Raw genomic sequence first — 19808 nt, 5'->3', positions numbered from 1 at the left:
CATATAAGTTTTGTTTCAGTAATCGTCATTACTGAAAGGAGTTTATGTCATTGTTTATGATAACCATTACTCAGATTTAGTTTAACGTAAAAAGTTTGAGCTTCCTTTACCCAATTTAGTAAGCATGCTAAAGGGAAAATGACACTCACAACATGGCGGACGCGCTAGCGTACAGTTCTTATCTGCTACGCAACGACGCCAGTATGACGGCGTTTCCGTTTAAACCGGATGTGGATGAATTCCAGATGCAGCGGAGCACGTTTGTGGAGTTTGAAGAAAGTTGGTGAATGAGGTGAGTTCGGTGTTTGAGTCTCGTCAGTGGAGGAGTTTATCTGGAGTTTCTCCTCTAACCGGAGCTGACAGGAACGAGGCGGTGATTTAAACCGAGCTAGCAGGCGAGCTAGCCGGGCTAGCTTCGAGTTTGTTGTGAAACTTTAGCAGGTTGGAGGAACTGAGGTCACCTGCTGCTAATGGTTCTGATTACTAGAACTGAACTGGCCTTAATAAAGCGGAATATTGTGGGGAAGTTAATTTAAAAAGTGAAACTCCTATAAATATAGTAAATATAAAGATTATTTACACCTGCGAATACTTTTAAATATTAACTTAAATCATTTTCAGTCCGGAAATGTTATTCTCTAGCCTACAAAACCATGAAGAAACTTGGTCCCATACAAATAATAATTCCTAAAGAAGCTGGTTGTTCAGAGTTCTGCATCCGAATACATGAGTGGAAAGTTGAGTGGAAGGAAAAAGTTTGGTGCGAAATTTACCAGATGGAGTCATAGCTTCAGAGGCCCGGTATGGAGTTAAATTATGGCCAGAAAATGTGCTAAATAATCTTTGGTTCTCATGGAAACATCTGAATAATTGTCCAAACCAGGAAGTAGCAGATGAACTCTGAATGAGTGAAAGTGTTCTCCCACATCAGATGGTCTCTCTCCCCCAGCAGCCTCCTCCCTCGCTCCACCTGCCGGGTCAGAACCGATGGCCGACCCGGAGCTGCTGCTGGACTCCAGCATCAGGATGTGGGTCGTCCTGCCCATCGTCTTCATCACCTTCTTCGTCGGTGTCCTGCGGCACTACGTGAGCCAGCTGCTGAGCAGCGACAGGAAGCTGGACCTGGAGCAGGTGTCTGACAGGTGAGGGTCCAGACGGCCCGGTTCTGTTCGGACCGGAACCGCCTGGTTCTGACGCTCTGTCTCCAGCCAGGTGTTGCTGCGCAGCCGCGTCCTCCGGGAGAACGGGAAGTACATCCCCCGACAGGTAAGCAGATCGCCTCACTTCCTGTCTACTGGACCGCCTCTGGTTCTGGTTCCGGTTCTGGTTGGGTTCAGCATGTGATGCCATCTAGTGGGGAAAGGCATAACGTTTAAGTTCTTTAAAAACGGAAGAGATTCACTCTGGGATATAAATTTGTTTTTGTGTAAATATTTTAGTTCTGTCTGTTAGGATGTGAAACCAGAACCGACTGGGTCAGAACCCGACCTCAGAGGAAACTCGTTTCATTCCCTCGGATAAGAGGATCGTGACCCGGAAAACTCAGAACTTTACCTCAGCAGGACAGCTGCGAAAAAATTTAATTAATTAATCCTTATGAAGTTTCCTCTATTTGAAAGAACAGTTCTGATCTGGTCGGCTCCGTTCTGATCGGACCGTTGGTTCTGATCCGTTTCAGTCGTTCTTCATGAGGAAGCATTACTTCAACGATGCAGAAACCGGTTTCTTTAAGAGGGTCAAGAGGAAGGTCGTTCCTAAGAACCCCATGACAGGTAAGTCATGGACCTGACCCAACCCGGTTCTGTTGCTGCGTCCCGACCCGGTTCTGCTGACTCGGTTCTGTTGCAGACACCAGCATGTTGACGGACATGATGAAGGGAAACCTGACCAACGTTCTGCCCATGATTCTGATCGGAGGATGGATCAACTGGGCCTTCTCCGGCTTCGTCATCAGTGAGTTTCCTCCTCCTGGTGGTTCTGACCCGGTTCTGACCCGTGGCCAGGTTTGAAACCAGAACCGTCTGTTTTCCAGCCAAGGTGCCATTCCCGCTGACGCTGCGGTTCAAACCGATGCTGCAGAGAGGAATCGACCTGCTGTCGCTGGACGCCTCCTGGTGAGAACCCGACCCAACAGAACCGGACCTTTCCGACCCGGCCGGTCCTGTTCAGCTTCTGTTTGGTGTGCAGGGTGAGCTCGGCCTCCTGGTACTTCCTGAACGTGTTCGGCCTGAGGAGCATGTACTCGCTGATCCTGGGCCAGGACAACGGTGAGTTCTGGTTCTGGTTCTGGCCGCGTCGGACAATACTCAGTCAGCAAACCAATTTATATCAGCATGTGCAAAAAATTAAAAAGAGAAAAAATAGAAACGGGAAAAAGGAAGATGACAGAAAAATCAGCAAAAACTGAAAAAAAGGAAAAAGAAACAAAGAAAAATAATTATTTTTCCTAAATATTAACACGTTTAACAGTTTATTCCTACATTTATTTTAAATGTTTTATTTTTGTTCTTTCAGTGGTAAACAGACACGCTCTGTGAAGTAGGATGTATTTAAATTTAGTTTTAAACGTTAATTCTTCCTGAAACCAGTTTTTCCTTATTGATGATGTGTCAGAATGAAGCTCTCTGATTGGTCCGTTTCCTCCACAGCTGCTGACCAATCACGGATCATGCAGGACCAGATGACTGGCGCTGCCATGGCGATGCCCCCCGACCCCAACAAGGCTTTTAAGGTGAGTCAGATCAGAGCTTTGGGCGGTGAGGTTCGGTTCTGCGTAACGCTCCGACCTGGTTTGACCCGTTTCAGAGCGAGTGGGAGGCGCTGGAGGTGGTGAACCACCAGTGGGCGCTGGAGAGCGTGGAGGAGGAGCTCATGGCCAGAGACTTGGACTTTGGAGGAATCTTCAGCGCCAACAACAGGTTCTGATCCGGACCTGATCCGGTCCTCTGGACAGAACTGGATGGTTCTGTTTCCAGTGACTCATATCCCACTGTGACCCGTTGTGGTTCTGATAAACGGGTCTCTGGGGTTCCTGAAGGTCTGAAACAGAATCAGAACATCTGTCAAACGGACCTGAACCTTCAGGAAACCTGGAGAACCGCTGATCCGGACCGGCTTCATGGAGCCCAGAGGTTCTGGAAGAAAACGCTTCCATGGCTGCTGCTGGTTCTGGTCCACTGGGTTTTCTGATGGCAGTACCAGAACTTGGTCCAGTTACCATGGTGACAATGGTCTGGAAACGCCACCAGACAGGCCTGACCTTTAACCCCAGAGAGTGTAGGAGAGACCAGACCTTGATCCAGTCTGACCCAGATCTCTGGATCAAAATATTTTTGGTTTCCTTTGAACAAAAATAAAAACTTTAAATGTCTGAATTTGATTAATTTCAATGTTTTTTTTACTTTATTTTTAAAAAACAGAATTTTAATTCAAACTGACATAAATTTCTCAGTGCTTCTTCTATGAATTCCATCTGAATGAGTTGGAAACATCGCCCTCCGGTGGTGATAATCCTTTAATTCATATCAAAAGATTAGAAGTACAATAAAATAATTTCCTCTATTTGACAGGAAGACAAAGAAAGAAATGGGCCCAGTGTTCCCGGCTGCTCCACCCACCACTGACACCATTCATCTCACATTGCTTATAAAAATACTGTACACCCGTCCGCCGGATTAATACGACTTTATAAAGCTCATCTATAAATATGAAAATAAATCCAGTCACCAGCCGATCATCTAGAGAATTCATTACAAATAAATATCTGGAGAAAAGCTAAATATACAAACAGATGTTTAAAATCCCTGACAGCGTCGTTAGAAATAATCGGCCTGGGTTCTGCTCACCAGAACCGGCCGACTTCTTCCTAAAATCAAGTGAAATTTACAGAAAATCATGAAAAGTTTTATTCCAGAGGAGAAAACGGACTGAACCCTTCCAGCTCGCAGTAAAAACAGGCGTTCAGTGGAATGTTGTTTTATTAAAGAGAAATAAACTCGCTTTCAGAGCATCTTAAAGGCTTCGGGCCGTTTCCTCCATCTGAACCCGCGGGTCCAGACGGGTTTGGGTCCAAATCAAGCAGAATCATCCTGAGTGTCCAGAGTCAAAGAAAGAAAAGCAAGACGTTCAGTCCGTATCCATGGAGCCACAGGAAGGGGCGGTGCCCGTCTCTGTGGTGTCGTTGGCAGGTTGCGAGGCGGAGGCGGAGCTTAAGGAGGGGGCGGGCAGAGTGGGCTTCCTGATCTTATCTTGTCGGTGGTAGAACAAGACGTAGGCAGCATTAGTCTGCGGGACAAAACGGGAAAATGTTGCCAAGGCTGTTAGACATGTTTCACCTTTGACCCCAACAGACAGAACAATCACTGGAAGTGGACAAAAAATCAATAATAAATATCCACAGTATCAATAGATAATACGTCTGAACTCTTCACTTTGGTTACCTAGCAACTCACTCACTCTGGTTACCTAGCAACAACCTGTTGAGTTGCAGCAGTTTCAGGTTTCGCCTCAAAAAAAAAAAAGGTAAAACCTGGATGAGACTGGAAATGTCAAACACACAGATAGTTCAGATATTTAAAACAAAAAACTAATCAATAATTATCCATAGACTGATGAAGTGATTATATCCTAGTACGTTTTCCAGCCGCATCGGGTTTTTTTCAATGCACATTTTGAAGTGTCACATTAAAAAATGTCGATGGAAACGGCAAAATAATAAATAATTAATTCGATTTCGCAAAAATGTTTTTCTATTGGCTTAAGATGTTTGTTTTCTTCTGAAAAACAGTTAATGGAGATGGGATCATATTTACTGAATAAGCTCTGACACAGCCAACGCTGCCACCTGCTGGTGGGTCTGTGCCTTACAGGGGCACCTGATTGAACACCTCAGAACTTCCTCCATGTTCCTGCGATGTGTCGTCCATGCTAACTATGAACCTCCACTTCCTGTTTAATACAGCCGTGCACAGAGTCGACATCTGATGACATCACACTTTGCATTGCTTTTTTTTTTTCTGGCACTTTAAAAGTTTTTGATGAAGTTTCACATGAAAACTGGAAGGAAACATATTCATCTATTTACAAAATAAAAGCATACAATCCAAACTGTTTTTAAATTATAGATTTAACGGACAAGTTTTTCATTCAGTAAACAGTAAATCTTTCAGAATAATTAAAATGTTACATCAACTCTGTCTTAAAACCAGTTCAGAACTGGTTTGGATAAAAAACAGCTGAGATCCCAGTTCAGCAGGTCTGACATGTGATGTCACTTCCTGTCCCCTAAAGTGCGGCGGAGTGATACTGACCACAATCTGGTCCTGGGAAGCGTACGTCACTTTGCTGTCATCAAAGTAGTACCACTGACCGTTGTCCTTGTTCTGGGCATAGCTGGTGTCTGTACACACACACACACACGCACACACACACACACAGGATGAGGTCATGTGACCAGCAGGAATGATCCAACATGGCTGCCGCAGCACTCACAGTGTCCGTCTCGGAGTCCTCCGTAGTGATTGGACACGGCGATGAGGTCGTAGCGGCTCGGCGGCTCCTCAGGCGAAACGCCTTTCCTCAGCAGGAAGTCAGAGAAGTCCAGGTCTCTGCAACCACAGCAGGAGGTTCTGACCCGGTTCTGATATAACCTGGATCTGATTTGTTTGGCCCAGTTAGGATCCACAGTCTGGAAAGTTTCTCCTCTTTATGAATGAATGTTTATTCAGACGGTTAAATTATGAAACATTCAGCGATGAAACGTCCCAAATGAATGGATATGGTGACAAAAACGTCTGTTTATGAAGCTGGATAAAAACAGTTTTCCATTCTGGAAAATGAGTAAAATCAGATTTTAAAACCTAAACTTATAAATTCAGTCGCTTCGCAAAAATAAAATCTGAATTATTTCATCTCCACATCTAGATGTTTTTAATTTAAATTAAATTAATGAGTCAGTCTGTATTTCTTCTTCTACTGTGTCGGACGGTGAGTTTAATGGAGACGTTTCCATGGTAACGGAGGCTGAGCGGTTCGGACCAGAAACATGAAAACAGCAGCAGAACCGGTTCCTGCTGGGAAATTAAACATGAACCGAAAACATCTGAAACTAACAAGAACAAACCGAACCAGACCGAGTGCGAGTCCGGTTCCGGTTCTGCTGCAGGTCAGAACCTGCAGAGGAAACGGTGACCCGCAGCCTCTGGAGGTTCTGGAGCGACAGCAGTGTTGCAGTGACCCGGTCCGGTCCGGTCCGGTCCGGCCCGGTGCATGTGTCTGTACCTGAGGGGGAAATCCACGATGGTGTCCAGTTTCTCTCTGGTGAACTTGGTGTAGGAGAACCGCTTGAGGTGGATGATCAGAACCTCCGGCAGCGACCACAGGTCCAGCTTCTTGGTGGCCAGCTGGTGCTTCTTACACACCGGGCAGTACCTGGAACCACAGATGGATCAGAACCAATCAGAACCCGATCAGAACCAATCAGAACCTGCAGAAGTTTGCAGTAGAGATGCACAGATCTAATATTAATATCTGTATTAGTTCTGATATTAACTAATAATTCTAGATTGGGTATCAGAATGTTCCTGATCCATCAGGACGGATCTATTCAGTCCAGTTCTATGCTGTATTATTCATTTGCATTATATTTATTCCTAATTGCATTTTCTGAACCATTTCAAATAAAGTTTGAGTTTATCACTTTATGTTGGCTCTTATCGTCATATTTCCTCTGAACAAATTAAATTAGTTTTTCTGCATTTGACCAAAGCTGGTGAGGCTGTTGATGGATTTATTGCTGAACTGGTTCAGAGTTACTAAATAAATGTTTAACTCAGTACATTTATGTCTGCGTTTAACAGCAGAAACATTTTAAATCAGTTTTTCCTGCATCGTATCGGCCGATACTAAACCTCAGGTATGTAAAAAGTGGGTCGTTTTCGGCAGCAGCAGCCGGTTTGCGGCGGCAGCTGGTTACCATGGATTCTCCTCCTCCAGCGTTTCCACGGTGGTGAAGAGCTCGATGCACTGCTGCAGCTGGACGGTGGTCTGCTGCTGCGGCACCTCCATGCTGCCGTGCTTCACGTAGCGCTGCGGGACACAGGGAGCGTGAGCGGCACACCTACACGTTTCCATGGCAATAAGGAATCAGACTGACCTCGGCTTCGTTTTCATTGTAGAACCTCTTCTTCATGTCGGGGTCCCAGTCGATGGCCACGTACGGCTGAGCTGCAGAACAGAACCAGAACCGATCAGAACGACGACAGACTGACAGAAGTCATTCAGACACTTGATCATTTATTGAGCTAATGGCTAATTAATGAATGATGAAAAACATTTCACACTGGAACTAGAAAACATTTTAAGTATCCAAACTAAAAAATTAAAGTGGTTATTTGTACCTGGCTGGTTTATCCAGTCACACCACTAGATGGCAGTAATCCAGAACATCTTTCAGTTTTTCTGATTTTAGGATTTTATTTGATCACTTTCTGTTCTTACCTGATCAAATCTTTGTTTCCACAGCTTTAATAAAAATAAAACCTCAGTAACATCGAACACTGCCCAGATTCACACTGGGATCAGTTTGAGTTTTGATCGCAGCTGTGATGTTTAGAAACGTCTTCGAGTTTCACAGAGAAACTGAATCCTGAGATCAGGAGGAACAGGAAGCTCCAGCAGCTCCACCTGCAGCCTTTTGTTTCATAAAGCTACATTAAACACTGTGTGTGTGTGTGTGTGTGTGTGTGTGTGTGTGTGTGTGTGTGTGTGTGTGTGCGTGTGTGTGTGTGAGACCCACAGCTGAAGGACACGGCGCTCCCTCCCTCTCCCATCCCTCTCTCGGTCGTCCCGTTGGAGTTGACGGCCTGGATGGTGAACAGGCTCCGCCTCCTCTTGCGACACGCCCGCCTCTTTGCTGGACACTCATTGGCTGGAGGACTGGGAGAGCGGGCTTCCTCCTGCTTGTCCGCCTCGTTTTCTTCTTCGGTGGTTTCTCGGGGAGGCTGCGCTGCCTCTGCTGGCGGCTCGGCGTTCCCGTCTGCTTCGCCGTCGGCTCCCAGATCGCCGCCGGCGCTCAGGCCGTCAGGGTTGCTGGCGGCCGGGTTCAGGGAGCCGTTCCCGACCTCGGTGTCCCCCTGGTCCAGAGAGGCCAGCCCCTGGTTGACCCCAGGAGGGGGGTCACCTGCTGTGGCAACGGGACCCGAGGGGGCGGGATCCGGGTCGGGGCCTGGGGCGGGGCCATCTGTTGGGCCGTTTGGAGATGCGTTGCTGCAACACGGTTCTGGTTCTGAGGGTCCGGCCGTCTCCGAGGCATTCTGCTCATCTGAGGACACAGGAAGTCAGGACTGCTCAACAGGAAGTCAGGACTCATGGATTTAATGACTGCTACACAAGGCCATTTACCAAAAAAATATATTTAAAAAAAACTAAAATCACGAAAATGTTAATTTTCATTTTTTCCTATTAAATAATCTAAACAATATTATTATTATTATTATTATTATCTAAACATGAACTATTTTAGCTAAATGAATATTCTGATTTTTTTGTTTTTTATCCAAACTTTCACAAGATTTTATGTTTTCCTTCTGAAATTAAAATAATTTAAATTCTATTATTCTGAAGAAAACTGAAAACAGATTAAATCTGTTTTCAGCAATAAAAACTGGATCTATGTCAGTTTTTAGGTTTTTATTTAAATACTTTCTGGATTCAGTCAAGTTTTGATAAAGCAGTTAAAAGCAGATTTGGGTGTAAATTTACAGTATTAGCCGAAGAGCAGATGTGGCCCTGGTTACCATGACAACAGAAGGTAATATTTTTGTTGGTCGGTTTTGATTTGAAAGTCGTAGTTTTGTCCTAATTTATTCACATTTAATAAATTAGAACTTTTAAACCTGAATCTGTTTTGTTCTTCAGATAATTTCAGTTTTATCTCATAAAGCCGGTGCTGCGTATGAAAACTTGTGGAACAGAAATATGACAGTCATACAGCGACAAACTTCAGTCAGAGGCCTCATCAGTTTTGTTGCGAGACTGACTGCTACTGGAGATCCTTTATTTATCCTGCTGAGATAAATAAAGGATTTTTAAACTGAATTGAATTTTTAGGAAGAAAATCTGATAAAATCATGTTGGATCAGCTTCATGAACAAAAACTGATATTAAATGTAATATTTATACTAACAGAGTTTCTCTGGCCTGGAATCAGCAGAACGTCCTGTGTTCCTACCATCACTGATGCCGTTGGTTTGAGTCTTATACAGCTCCTCCTCTTCATCTTCCTCCTCCTCCTCTTCCTCCTCCTCCAGCTCCTCGGCGGGGTCAGGAGGTCGAACGTAGCGCCTGCAGACAGCCGGACAGATTGAGCTGAGACCTGCAGGGAAACCGGGCCGCCCCCCCGACAGAGTGTCGCTTACGCCAGCCGCTGCAGGAACAGGCTGTAGAGCGCCTCCTGGCTGCAGCTGCCACGCGGCACGTTGAGCAGCAGCGGATGTCCGAACAGCGTGGTTCCGTACGAGTTGCTGCTGGAGCCGTAGTCCCTGTAGTGGGAGCGCTCCCTCAGGTAGAGCGCCAGCAGCACCGAGTCCTCGTCCTGCTGACTCAGCTCATACCTGCAGGAGAAACGGCTGCTGTCAGGGAGCCACCACACCGACCAATCACATGACAGATCACATTGACCAATCAAACGACGGATCACACCAGACAACTGGCAACCAATCAGCTGGCAGCAGGCCATCAGATGCCTGTGGGCTGATTGACCTGCTGAACTGATCCGGTTCTGGTTTACTCACACAAAGATGTCGTCTCGGTCCAGAATGCAGCTGAGGGATTCCTCAGGGTTGTAGATTTTATAGAAACGATGATTAAAGACGTCAGCGACGACCATCTGGAACACAGAGCAGGAACAGGAAGCTTCAGGCTCGGTTCTGTGGAACCGGATCAGAACCCTGAGCTCAGCCTCAGGTTTCCCACCACCGTCAAACCAGCTCCGATATTTCGCATGAAAAGTTCCATGTAGGTTAATTATGTCTTATTTCACATGCACTAAGACAAACTAGACCAAAAATACTTTTTGTTTTTTTTCCATTAAAAGCAGCTTTTCTGTCCCTGGAGGCCTGGAGCTGCTTTTTCTACACAAACCAAGGATTGTACTGGAAGGAGTTCACTGCCACCTAGTGGTCAGAGTGATGCAAACTTCTGTCAGTTTGCTTGATAAATAATTTATATCATTTCTACTCAGATTGTATGAAACTTTGAGGTTGAATTCCCATCTGATGCTCAGCAGCCGAATAATAAAAACATTCAATATATGCATGTTTCAGAACTATGGAAGAACATTAGAGCCAGTGGGGGGAAAAAAAAGTGAGAATTCTGAATATTTTTGGTCATAATTCCAGCAGAGAAAATTCAAGATTCTGAGAAAAAAAATCTGATTTTTTATTTTAATGTCTTCCATCATCAGGCGTTCTGCAGGATGATGAATCTAAAGGACGTTAAGTTGTTTGTTCTGGTCCAGTGGCATCTCACCTGTGTGGGCGGGACGCCGGTCATGTCGGACAGAGCGGCGCAGAGGTCCGATACTCTTCCTGCTTTGGGGACGACGACCCGGTGCTGCAGAGACAAACGCAGTGAGGGTCTGCGTGTTTCTGCAGACGCAGCAGCGGCGCAGCATGGCGGCCTACCTGCACCGGTTTGGCGTGGGGGTCCAGGGAGACGAAGAAGACCTCCATGACGCGCTCCTTACTGACAGGAAGAGGGACGCTCAGGTAGCAGAAGGGGTCGAAGGTCACAGACACTTTGTGGCACTCGGGGCAGACCAGCGTGGACTTGAAGAGGCCGTGGAACGTGTCGACGATCACCGAGTCGTTGCGCCGCCGGTGGTTCCGCCATGCCTCCTCTGCCACTTCCTGTGGAGACACAGAGTTCGTTTCCTGGACGCAGACATCGGGCGGCGGTTCGGCCGGCGCCGCTTACCTGGTCCGGCCGGCCGTCGGCGTCACGCAGCTCGATGTACTCCTTGTTCTTGACCCGGTTGAGATCCTCGTGGAGCCCGTCCAGCAGGAAGGACAGCAGCTCCTGGCTGTCGTGCTGCTGGTAGCCCAGGAACTGAGACGCAAAGTGGCCCACCTTGGTCTGCGCACAAAGACACGCGACCAGAGGTGAGGCAGCGCAGTGCTGTGCCTCACCTCTGGGGGCGCTGTACCATATAAGTGAATGAAGCAGGCAATTGGTGCATGAGGCAGAAAGTACTGCGCCTCACTGATAGGGGGCAGTAATGAGTCCCATAAACTAGGGCTGAAACGATTCCTCGAATGATTCGAGTACCTCGATTACTAAAATTCCTCGAGGAAAATTTACCTGCCTCGAAGCTTCGTTAATTTATGTTTTATTAGTTAGCGCACCGTGTTCCGGCCGGGACTTCATTTGCGTTGCGCGGAGCTCTCACTTCCGCCTCTGAGTTGTTGACAAAAGCTAAGTCTCAGCGGCATAAAGTCCAATCTTCAAGATTGGCCCGTGGGGATTTTATGGATTGATGATAATGCCCGACTTTTTATCGTTTTTGGGGAACCAATAAGCATCCTTAACATGACTGGGGGAATGCCTGGAGTACGGCAGCATTTCTCCTCCGGGGCTGCTGGTTGAAAGCGAACGGCGGGAAGAGCGCTGAGGTGAGCGGATAGCCTGAACAGGGCGGGCGGCTGAGTAGCTGATGCTTACCGTGTAAATGTAGCTTTACCGACGAACCGCACAATACATTTCATATCCCGGTCTGAAGAAACGGGTGGCGGAGCGCATCGTACATGGCTGGTAGATGAGTTTCTGAGTGTGACCAGTGAAGGTGTCGTAAATATCCCTTATTGCTTCCCCCCGTGTTCGTCCCCCGGTCTAACGGTTCGTCAGTCCGCTGGTCTATTTCCTCCCCTCCACCCCACGTTCGTTCATTCGCCCTCTCCTCCCACTCCAGGCGGCATTTCCCGTATTTTCAAACCCAAAGCGTGACAGGTTAGGTGGCAAGGTGAGTTTAATTAATCTATTAAACTCACTGAAGATGAATACATAAACTAAAAGCTGGATTGTAGACATTTTTTATAAGCATATTTGTGAGCCTGCCTATTTGTTATTAAATTCAATATAATTTCAGATTTTTCTATAACTTTTCTTCTGGTTAACTTAGAAAGTGAGCTATTATTGTTACAGGTTAGTTTTCTAAACTACAAAAAAGCAACTGTTAGGGATGCTCAAATATGAAATGAAAAATTGGACTGATATTGATATCTGATAGTAACACCGGTATTATGCCAGATTTACCAATATTTCATTTTATAATATTTTTTTATCCGATTACTCGATTAATCGTAAGAATAATCGATAGATTACTCGATTACTAAAATATTCGTTTACAACAGCCCTACCATAAACACAAGGAGCTGCTCTTCTAGCTGAAAAGCCTGAAAACAGTCGGGGGCATTACAGACGGAACAGAAACGTTATTTTCTTTGGCTGAAAGATTTTAGAAAATTAAAGAAAATGAGAAACAAGAACATTTTGTTTACAACAGAATGGAGACAGAAAAGGAAAGAGAAGCATGGACATGGCAGGACAGAAAACACTCCAATAATTTCAAAAATGTTAATATTTTATCCTTCTTACTATTATATTGTTGGAAGCTTTACTTACTTATAGTCAAATTTAAAATATAGGTTCTATATTGGATTTGTATATCAAATTCTGGAGGAGTCTGTGCCTCACCAGTCATGAACCTCACCGCATGTCACTGACACACACACACACACACACACACACACACACACACACACTGGCGGTACCTTGAAAACGCGCGGCACCACGGAGTAATGGCGGCCGGACCACATCTGCTTGATGATGTCAGCGTAGGCCTCGGCGATCTCGCCCTTCATCCCCAGAGGGTTGGTGAAGTTCAGCTCGTCCAGGTAGGAGCTCTGCAGGAAGTACTCCGTCAGGGGAGGGGTGTTGCTCAGACACTGCACACAGGAAACGCAGGATCGCCAAAATAAAGGTCTGAAAAACTGTTTCTTTGGGATCAAAGTTGATGTTTTATTCCAGAATCCATCCAGATGTTTACTGAAATCATCCCATATTTTATGGTGTGTGTGTGTGTGTGTGTGTGTGTGTGTGTGTGTGTGTGTGTGTGTGTGTGTGTGTGTGTGTGTGTGTGTGTGTGTGTGTGTGTGTGTGTGTGTCAGACCTGCAGGGCGGAGTTCATGAAGCAGGTGTTGCCCAGGTTGGTGAGGCCGCAGACCCCCGGCTGTCCTCGGTACGAGTCCTGCTCCTCTGCAGAGTTTCTCCTGCAGAAACACAAACTTCAGTCTGGATCCAGGGAACTTCGGCCGACAGAGAACGACTCAAACTGAGGATCTATCAAACCTGGTGGAGATGATATTTAGCTCAGCTCCTGTAAAAACACATTTCTGCTGGAACTGCTCCGATTGAGGATTCCTGGCTGATCTTTAAAGAAACTGACTTCCTGATAGAGATTTTTTTAATATAACTGTCACCAAATTCTCCAGGAACATCAAAAAAGACGCTACATTTATCATTTAAAAAGAAAAAATAAAGTTACCATATTGGTCTGAAAAGTGAGCAGCCAATTTTTTTTGTCTGCAGAGTTGGTAAGTTGTTAACCAGCAAGGTGCAGGTGTGACCTGGTGACCCGTCGCTCAGGTTTATCTCACTGCAGAAGGTAAAGGTGGCTGATTCTCAGACCTCTGTGGATCAGTTTCACATGTACCTATCGGCCGATCAATCGGCCCACTCATCAATCGCTACATGTTTACTGCCTGCAGTTCCTCACAGTAAGGTTTTTTCTTGGCTCTAAGAGTGTTTAATTTGCCTTCCAGCATTTCCTCAAGCTCTCTAGATCAGAGGTGTCCAAACTTTTTGCCTCCGGGGCAAAAAGCTGTAAATTTAAACTGAACCGATGCAGAAAACATCTGAGAAAACCCAGAGAGTTCATCCTTACATGATCTGAGGTCTGGAGCTGGGCCAGGTACCGTCAGCGTTCCTCGTCTCCATGATGACCGTCTGACACACACACACACACACACACACACACACACACACACACACACACACACACACACACACACACACACACACACACACACACACACACACACACACACACACACACACACACACACACACACACGTTAACAAGAACTTTGAGACACTGGTTTCATCATGGAAAATCTCTGTTCCTGGATCATTTCACACACTGTGTCACCTGTGGAGTGGAGATCAGTGTGTGTGTGTGTGTGTGTGTGTGTGTGTGTGTGTGTGTGTGTGTCCTCACCATCCCGGAGTTCAAGCAGGCGTCCAGCACGCTGACCTGGACGTTCCTGAGGCGCTCACAGCTGCTGTCAGAGCTTTTCATCCAGAGCCGGCACTCAGAGCCCGGAGGCACGGAGAAGGTCTGACACATGGCCGTCTGGATGGCGTCTGGAGACAGACACACACACACACACACACACACACACACAGAGTTATGCCTCACATTGATTAGACAAACCTGCAGGAAATGCAGATCTGATGCAACACAAAATGATCAATTATTGATTAGAATCAGCCTCACTGATATCAGTTCTACCTGCTGGATCAATATTTATCTGGTTCATTATAAGCAGCCTGAGTTCAGACATATTCAACCAGCACCTGCTGCCTGACAAAGACTTCAGAGGTTAAAGGTCACAGAAGGAGAAGAGAGGGAAGATCCTGCTAAAAGGATCATCAGAAACATTTATTAATATCTTAATTTATTCTAATAATGCTGCCATTGATCAAATATTGGCAGACTAATCAGAACATGAAGCATAACTTCACAGGATGTTCAACATTCCTCACTAACACAGATCTTTGTTTTCTCAGGGTTACGACTTTATTCTGGTATTTTTTACTTCATCTTCATATTTTTACAACCATGTTCTTATTGTTATGAGTTTTCTTCGTACTTTCACAATTTCATCTCAACATTTTTACGACTTCCTTCTGATCGTTTCTAGAAGCAGAGTTCTCAGTCTGGTTCTGGACTCGGTCGTTCTGTCTGGTGTTCCACAGGGTTCTGGACCCGAATCACTTCTGTTGGTTCTTCACCTCCTTAAACTGGGACTCATTATGAGAAAACATGATGTGAACTTTGACCCCCATGCTGACGACAGCCTGCTGTTCATCAGTGGTTCTAGAGGATCAGAACCGGTCCTTTACTCACAGATGCTGTCGGTGCGGCTGAACTGGGCGCTGGTCACGTTCTCCATGTTGCTATGGAGACACAGGAAGATCTCCACGGGGTACACCTCCACCTTCAGGGTGCTGGGCAGGTCCACCACCTGAAGCAGACCCAGACGTCACACGAGTCCGGACCCAGACCCCCCCACCACGGTTCTGGTGGGCTCACCTTCCGCTCCAGCGCCGGCTGGCCGTCCACCATCCCGTACCACTGCAGGAGTTTGTGCCAGGCCGCAGCCGGAACCAGCATGAAGTCCTCGTTTTCCACCAGGCGCTCCTTCAGGTGGTACGAGTCCAGGTCTGGAAACAGCAGAGACGGGTCATCAGAACCCATCAGAACCCATCGAAACTGAGCAAGACGTTCACTGACCCTCAAACAGCTCGGTGTTGTCGATCTGACCCGGGAAGGACGACGAGTTCTGGTCTCCGCTCTCCACAAACTCCTTCCACTGCTCAAACCAGCGCCGGTCCACCACATACCTGCAGAACCAAACCGGACCGGGTCAGCCGCCACTCCGGATCCATTCTGATCAGGATCCAATCCAACTACAAGATGTGTTCATGTATCAAACCCCAACGATTTATGGGACAAACATTTATCTGGTTTTTAACATGTTTACCAACACTAATCTGAAAAGTGTGGCATGCTTTTGTTTTCAGCTCTGACTGCAGGTCCAGCTACAGACTGAGGTTTAGTCTCAGTACCATCAGTTTCTCAGTTAGATTTAAGTCTGGACTTTGACTAGGCCAGTGCTCAACAACTTTTACAACCACTTTTCTCTTTGGTCCAAAATTTGTTCAGAGCAACAAAAGTAACCTGACTGTTCAAAATCAATGTTTTTATAATATCTACTTTAAATGTATTTTTACAAATTAAAGAACCATTTTAGTTGAGCCTTTATGTTTAATACATTTTGGAGATTCAATTTTTAAAGGAAATTACGTTTCAAAAAGCAGAGTATTGATTCATAAAAATGTATTTTATGGAAAACAACAATATTATTTACATACTAGTGCCATTCTTTGTGAAAATGTTATACATATATTGTATTAAAATACATTATTATTCACAACACTGATCAATTCTTCAGTATTTTTGAACAAAGTTTTTCAGAGTAAAGCTGCAGGACTTCATCCTGAACGCGTCACAGCGATGTGTTCCAGGTAAAGTCAGCCGTTTCATTTCCAGACAGAACTTTTTATTTTGTCAGCTGTGGCTTTTCAACACAGCTGGATAAAAAACAAATCTTATTTCCCCTTTCTGGAACAATAATAGTTGTTTCTCTTCTAGATCTGTAGAGTCCACAGCTAATGTATCTATAATAGATCCTCCAGCCTGATCTGTGGACCTGTGCATTGATTTGTGCTGCAGGTTAATGTTTGTCTTCCTCACATGAGCATCAATAAAAAAGAAGAAACTGAAAGCAGCGACGACTCGCATCGACTCGTTAGCTTACTGCTGGCCGCCATTTTTAATCCTGAACCATCAGATTGTTTCTCTTCCACTTTCTGTTGGTTTATCATAAAATTCAACAAAAATGTTTGATAAAACTTGAAATAAACTGGAGTAAAGAGCAGCTTCAACTGAGATCTGCTAAAGGAGATTCAGCCAGATGATTCTAAAACACATCACAGAACATTTCCTCCTCATTATCATTTCATTACTTTGCTTCATAAATCAGTTTGAATGCAAGTAAACGTCTGAACCAGAGGAAGCTTGACGCCTGGGATGGAAACAGGAGCAGGAATCAAAGCAGCAGACGTTCATGACTTATTAACGGAGAACAGAAAGTAAAACCAGGCGAGGAGCCTGCAGAGTCACGGAGCGGTGGCAGCATGCAGATGGAAAACATGAGGAAGAACCACAGATCTGATCAACCAGCAGCAGCAACACGACCTCTGACCTGCATCAGGATCTCCTAACACCTTTAAAACTATCCAGTTTATTCAACAATATTTACATTTGTTTTTGTTTCCTTTCATATTTCAAGGTGATAAAAAATAACTCAGTGTTTCCGGAAAACTTGATTCCAGTCAGATCTGGCAGTCAGGCTTGTTTCCAGATGAAAAGCAGAGTCTCGTCTGGTTTTTATGGCTCTTTGTTGATGGTTCTTGTTTCTCGTTTGTTTTTTGGTCATTTTTTATTAGAATTGTTTTCATTCTCTGCCGTTTTAATTTTAATTCCTGACTCAACCGACTCAGCAAAAACTCTGGAGAAGAGAAGCAAACGGGACGATCCGAAGAGAGAAGCTGATCAAAAATCTCCCAGAAAGGATGTGAACGGTTATTGGCTGTCATAAAAACAGGAGCAGAAGAAGAAGACAGGCTCCTGATTTTATGAGGGAAGGTGAGAACAAACCCAGCAGCCATATTTGTTTGGGTTTCTACATGTTAAAAACCAAATGTCGTTTATGTCAGTAAGGTCAAAGCTAATATAGCATCATCCTAACTCTTAGAGCTACAAATGAAGGAATGATCGCTGCATTTCTTCATGTCAACTCATCTGATCTGACTGGTTGTAAGTTCGGTTTCCAGACCACACCTTGTAATTCTCTTCCAAACTCCTAAATGGGCTCTCAAGACACTTTCTCCTTCCACTCAACTTTCCATTAATACATTTAGCTATAGCTGTATGAGAAGCTGGTTGTTTAGCTACTAAGAAAACAGTGACAGTCTGCTTGACAACTGTCAAGTTAGCAGTATTCGCCATGACTGTGCTGACCAGAGCATGAAGATTGAAACATTTCACAATGTAAATAATCTGTTTTATATAAGTGTTACTTTTTAAAATTAATTTCTTGAAATAAACTGACTTTGTTTATGATAATCTTATTTATTAAGATTTATTTCTGCTTCACATAATGTCTTGATATTCACGTTTTTGATCATTTTATTAAATGGAGAAATTATTTTAGAATTACAAAGGAGAAAACATGAAATAAGTGAGAAGATTCCTTCAGGGAGGTTCTGGTCTGACAAGAGAATCGAAACTGAAAATATTTGCGTCTATTTCCAGTTCTAAGTGAGAGGTGTTGGATCTATATGTGAAGCTGGACTTAGCGGAACCGAACCCAGCTCAGATAAATAAAAACAACCACCTGAAAGTTGTTATTACTTCCCTTTAATTCCTCCTGTTAGCATTAGCGGCTAACACTGCTAACGGTCAGCTAGCTCAGGCTAACAGGAAACGCCGAGCCGTTAAAAATCCCAAACAACCCGAACCGACACCAGAACCACTCCAGAACCAGACAGCTCTTGCTATAGTGACTGTAAACCAGCGACACCAGTGGTGGAGCCTTTCAAAATGACTCCGTGGGTCTGGGCGGACACTCACCAGCTGTCCCCAGCCTGGAGCTCACTCTCCCGAAGCAGACACTCGATCTCCCGCCGCTGGGTCTCCAGCCCCGGGGGCTCCGCGACCGAACAGCGGCTGTTGGCCGTCATGTCGTGGATCAATTACTCATAAATGTCGGGGCAGAGAGGGGTGTAGAGCACAGCCAGGAAGCGAAAGGCAGTCGCTGCATTGATGAGCCGATAAACTGAGGAACAGCGCTCTGTTTGCGGAAGCAGGAACTGGCTCGGTCCCGGCGGTCGGTGACGGCTTCCTGAGAGAAACCAGCTGCTGTTCCCTCATCTGACCACAGGGGGCGCTCAACTGGATCAACAGCAGTCAGTTAAACTGAAGCAACAGTTAAACTAACAGAAAAGATCCAGTTGTACACAAAAATAGTAAATATACACAAATTCACAGAGTGGATTACGAAAGAAAAATAAATTAAAATAGACAAATTCAAAAGTGGTTTAAAAAAGAATAAATAAAAATAGACACAAATTCCCAAGTAGATAATACAGTAATTTTACATCAAGATGTAGACCGGTTTTACTTTGGCATTAAAGTTTTTTTTGTATTTTTTTCAGTTAAAATGTCAAATTTTGTTTATCATAATTGAACTGTAAAATAAATAAAAAGGGTAAAACCCTAACATCCAATAGGGTGAAAACATTTTAAAAGCATTGTAAATGCTGTTTGCTCAGAATGAAGTGAGTTTTCAATCAGTGTTGAATGTTATCTTTTATGTTGTGTCTAATATTTAAAGTAAATGTTCTAATGTTTCTAATTGGCCTCTCCAAATTCTCCCTAGGTGTGTGTGTGTGTGTGTGTGTGTGTGTGTGTGTGTGTGTGTGTGTGTGTGTGTGTGTGTGTGTGTGCGTGCGTGCGTGCGTGTGTGTGTGTGTGTGTGTGGTTGTTTGTCTTGTCTCTGTGTTGCCCTGTAACAGACTGGCAATATGTCCAGGGTGACCCCGGCTCACGCCAGAACGTTAGCTGGCGATAGGCACCAGCAACCCCCCGACCGCACTAGGGACAAAGGTGTACAGAAGATGGATGAATGGATGGATGGATGGATGGATTCTAATGTTTCCGAGTGCAGAAACGTGAGCTTTCTGGATTATAGTGGAAATTCGGAGTACACTTCACCCAGTCCAGCGCGCCGCCTGCTTCGCCCGGTGGGAAATGATGCGAAGCCACTCTGCTTCACTGACTTACC

General features: G+C 45.1%; 2 protein-coding genes across 3 annotated transcripts; one reads left to right on the top strand and one right to left on the bottom strand.

The window, feature by feature from the left end:
• Positions 1–182: 182 nt before the first annotated feature.
• Positions 183–3374, top strand: LOC106934258 (ER membrane protein complex subunit 3). 2 transcript variants are annotated; one of them, XM_015014039.2, is made up of 9 exons: positions 183–292; positions 953–1142; positions 1209–1266; positions 1679–1772; positions 1849–1953; positions 2033–2114; positions 2188–2267; positions 2649–2731; positions 2806–3374. In XM_015014039.2, the coding sequence occupies exons 2-9, from the start codon at positions 988–990 to the stop codon at positions 2923–2925; spliced, it is 777 nt and encodes a 258-aa protein (XP_014869525.1). In that variant the 5' UTR covers positions 183–292; positions 953–987; the 3' UTR covers positions 2926–3374. The 2 variants fall into 2 exon arrangements, with proteins under 2 accessions (XP_014869525.1, XP_014869526.1); XM_015014040.2 differs by having other exon boundaries at positions 190–292; positions 950–1142.
• Positions 3375–3496: 122 nt separating this feature from the next.
• usp11 (ubiquitin specific peptidase 11) lies at positions 3497–18882 on the bottom strand. The gene is made up of 21 exons (XM_015014032.2): positions 18596–18882; positions 15632–15741; positions 15431–15561; positions 15245–15362; positions 14333–14478; positions 14000–14061; positions 13226–13325; positions 12828–13001; positions 10975–11133; positions 10683–10907; positions 10528–10611; positions 9792–9886; positions 9417–9611; positions 9230–9342; positions 7796–8320; positions 7154–7224; positions 6974–7086; positions 6280–6429; positions 5491–5606; positions 5310–5398; positions 3497–4284 (listed from the first exon to the last, which is right to left on the bottom strand). Exons 1-21 carry the CDS (start codon positions 18703–18705, stop codon positions 4126–4128), a joined length of 3045 nt encoding a protein of 1014 aa, XP_014869518.2. The 5' UTR covers positions 18706–18882; the 3' UTR covers positions 3497–4125.
• Between the last annotated feature and the right edge of the window lie 926 nt (positions 18883–19808).

Source organism: Poecilia mexicana, unplaced genomic scaffold, assembly GCF_051168715.1.
Source record: "Poecilia mexicana isolate PSO_F unplaced genomic scaffold, ASM5116871v1 scaffold_23, whole genome shotgun sequence".
NCBI lineage: Eukaryota > Metazoa > Chordata > Actinopteri > Cyprinodontiformes > Poeciliidae > Poecilia > Poecilia mexicana.
Note: the sequence above shows the minus strand (reverse complement) of the source record. Positions and strands in the feature narration are given on the sequence as shown.

Excerpts from the sequence above, each read along its gene's own strand:
- LOC106934258 (XM_015014039.2), top strand. The coding sequence starts at position 988 with ATGGCCGACCCGGAGCTGCTGCTGGACTCCAGCATCAGGATGTGGGTC. Across the intron at positions 1,143-1,208 it reads CTGGAGCAGGTGTCTGACAG|CCAGGTGTTGCTGCGCAGCC; the intron begins GTGAGGGTCCAG and ends CTCTGTCTCCAG. Across the intron at positions 2,268-2,648 it reads GATCCTGGGCCAGGACAACG|CTGCTGACCAATCACGGATC; the intron begins GTGAGTTCTGGT and ends TTTCCTCCACAG.
- usp11 (XM_015014032.2), bottom strand. The coding sequence starts at position 18,705 with ATGACGGCCAACAGCCGCTGTTCGGTCGCGGAGCCCCCGGGGCTGGAG. Across the intron at positions 11,134-12,827 it reads TGGTGCCGCGCGTTTTCAAG|ACCAAGGTGGGCCACTTTGC; the intron begins GTACCGCCAGTG and ends CTTTGTGCGCAG. Across the intron at positions 6,430-6,973 it reads CTGGAGGAGGAGAATCCATG|GTACTGCCCGGTGTGTAAGA; the intron begins GTAACCAGCTGC and ends CTGTGGTTCCAG.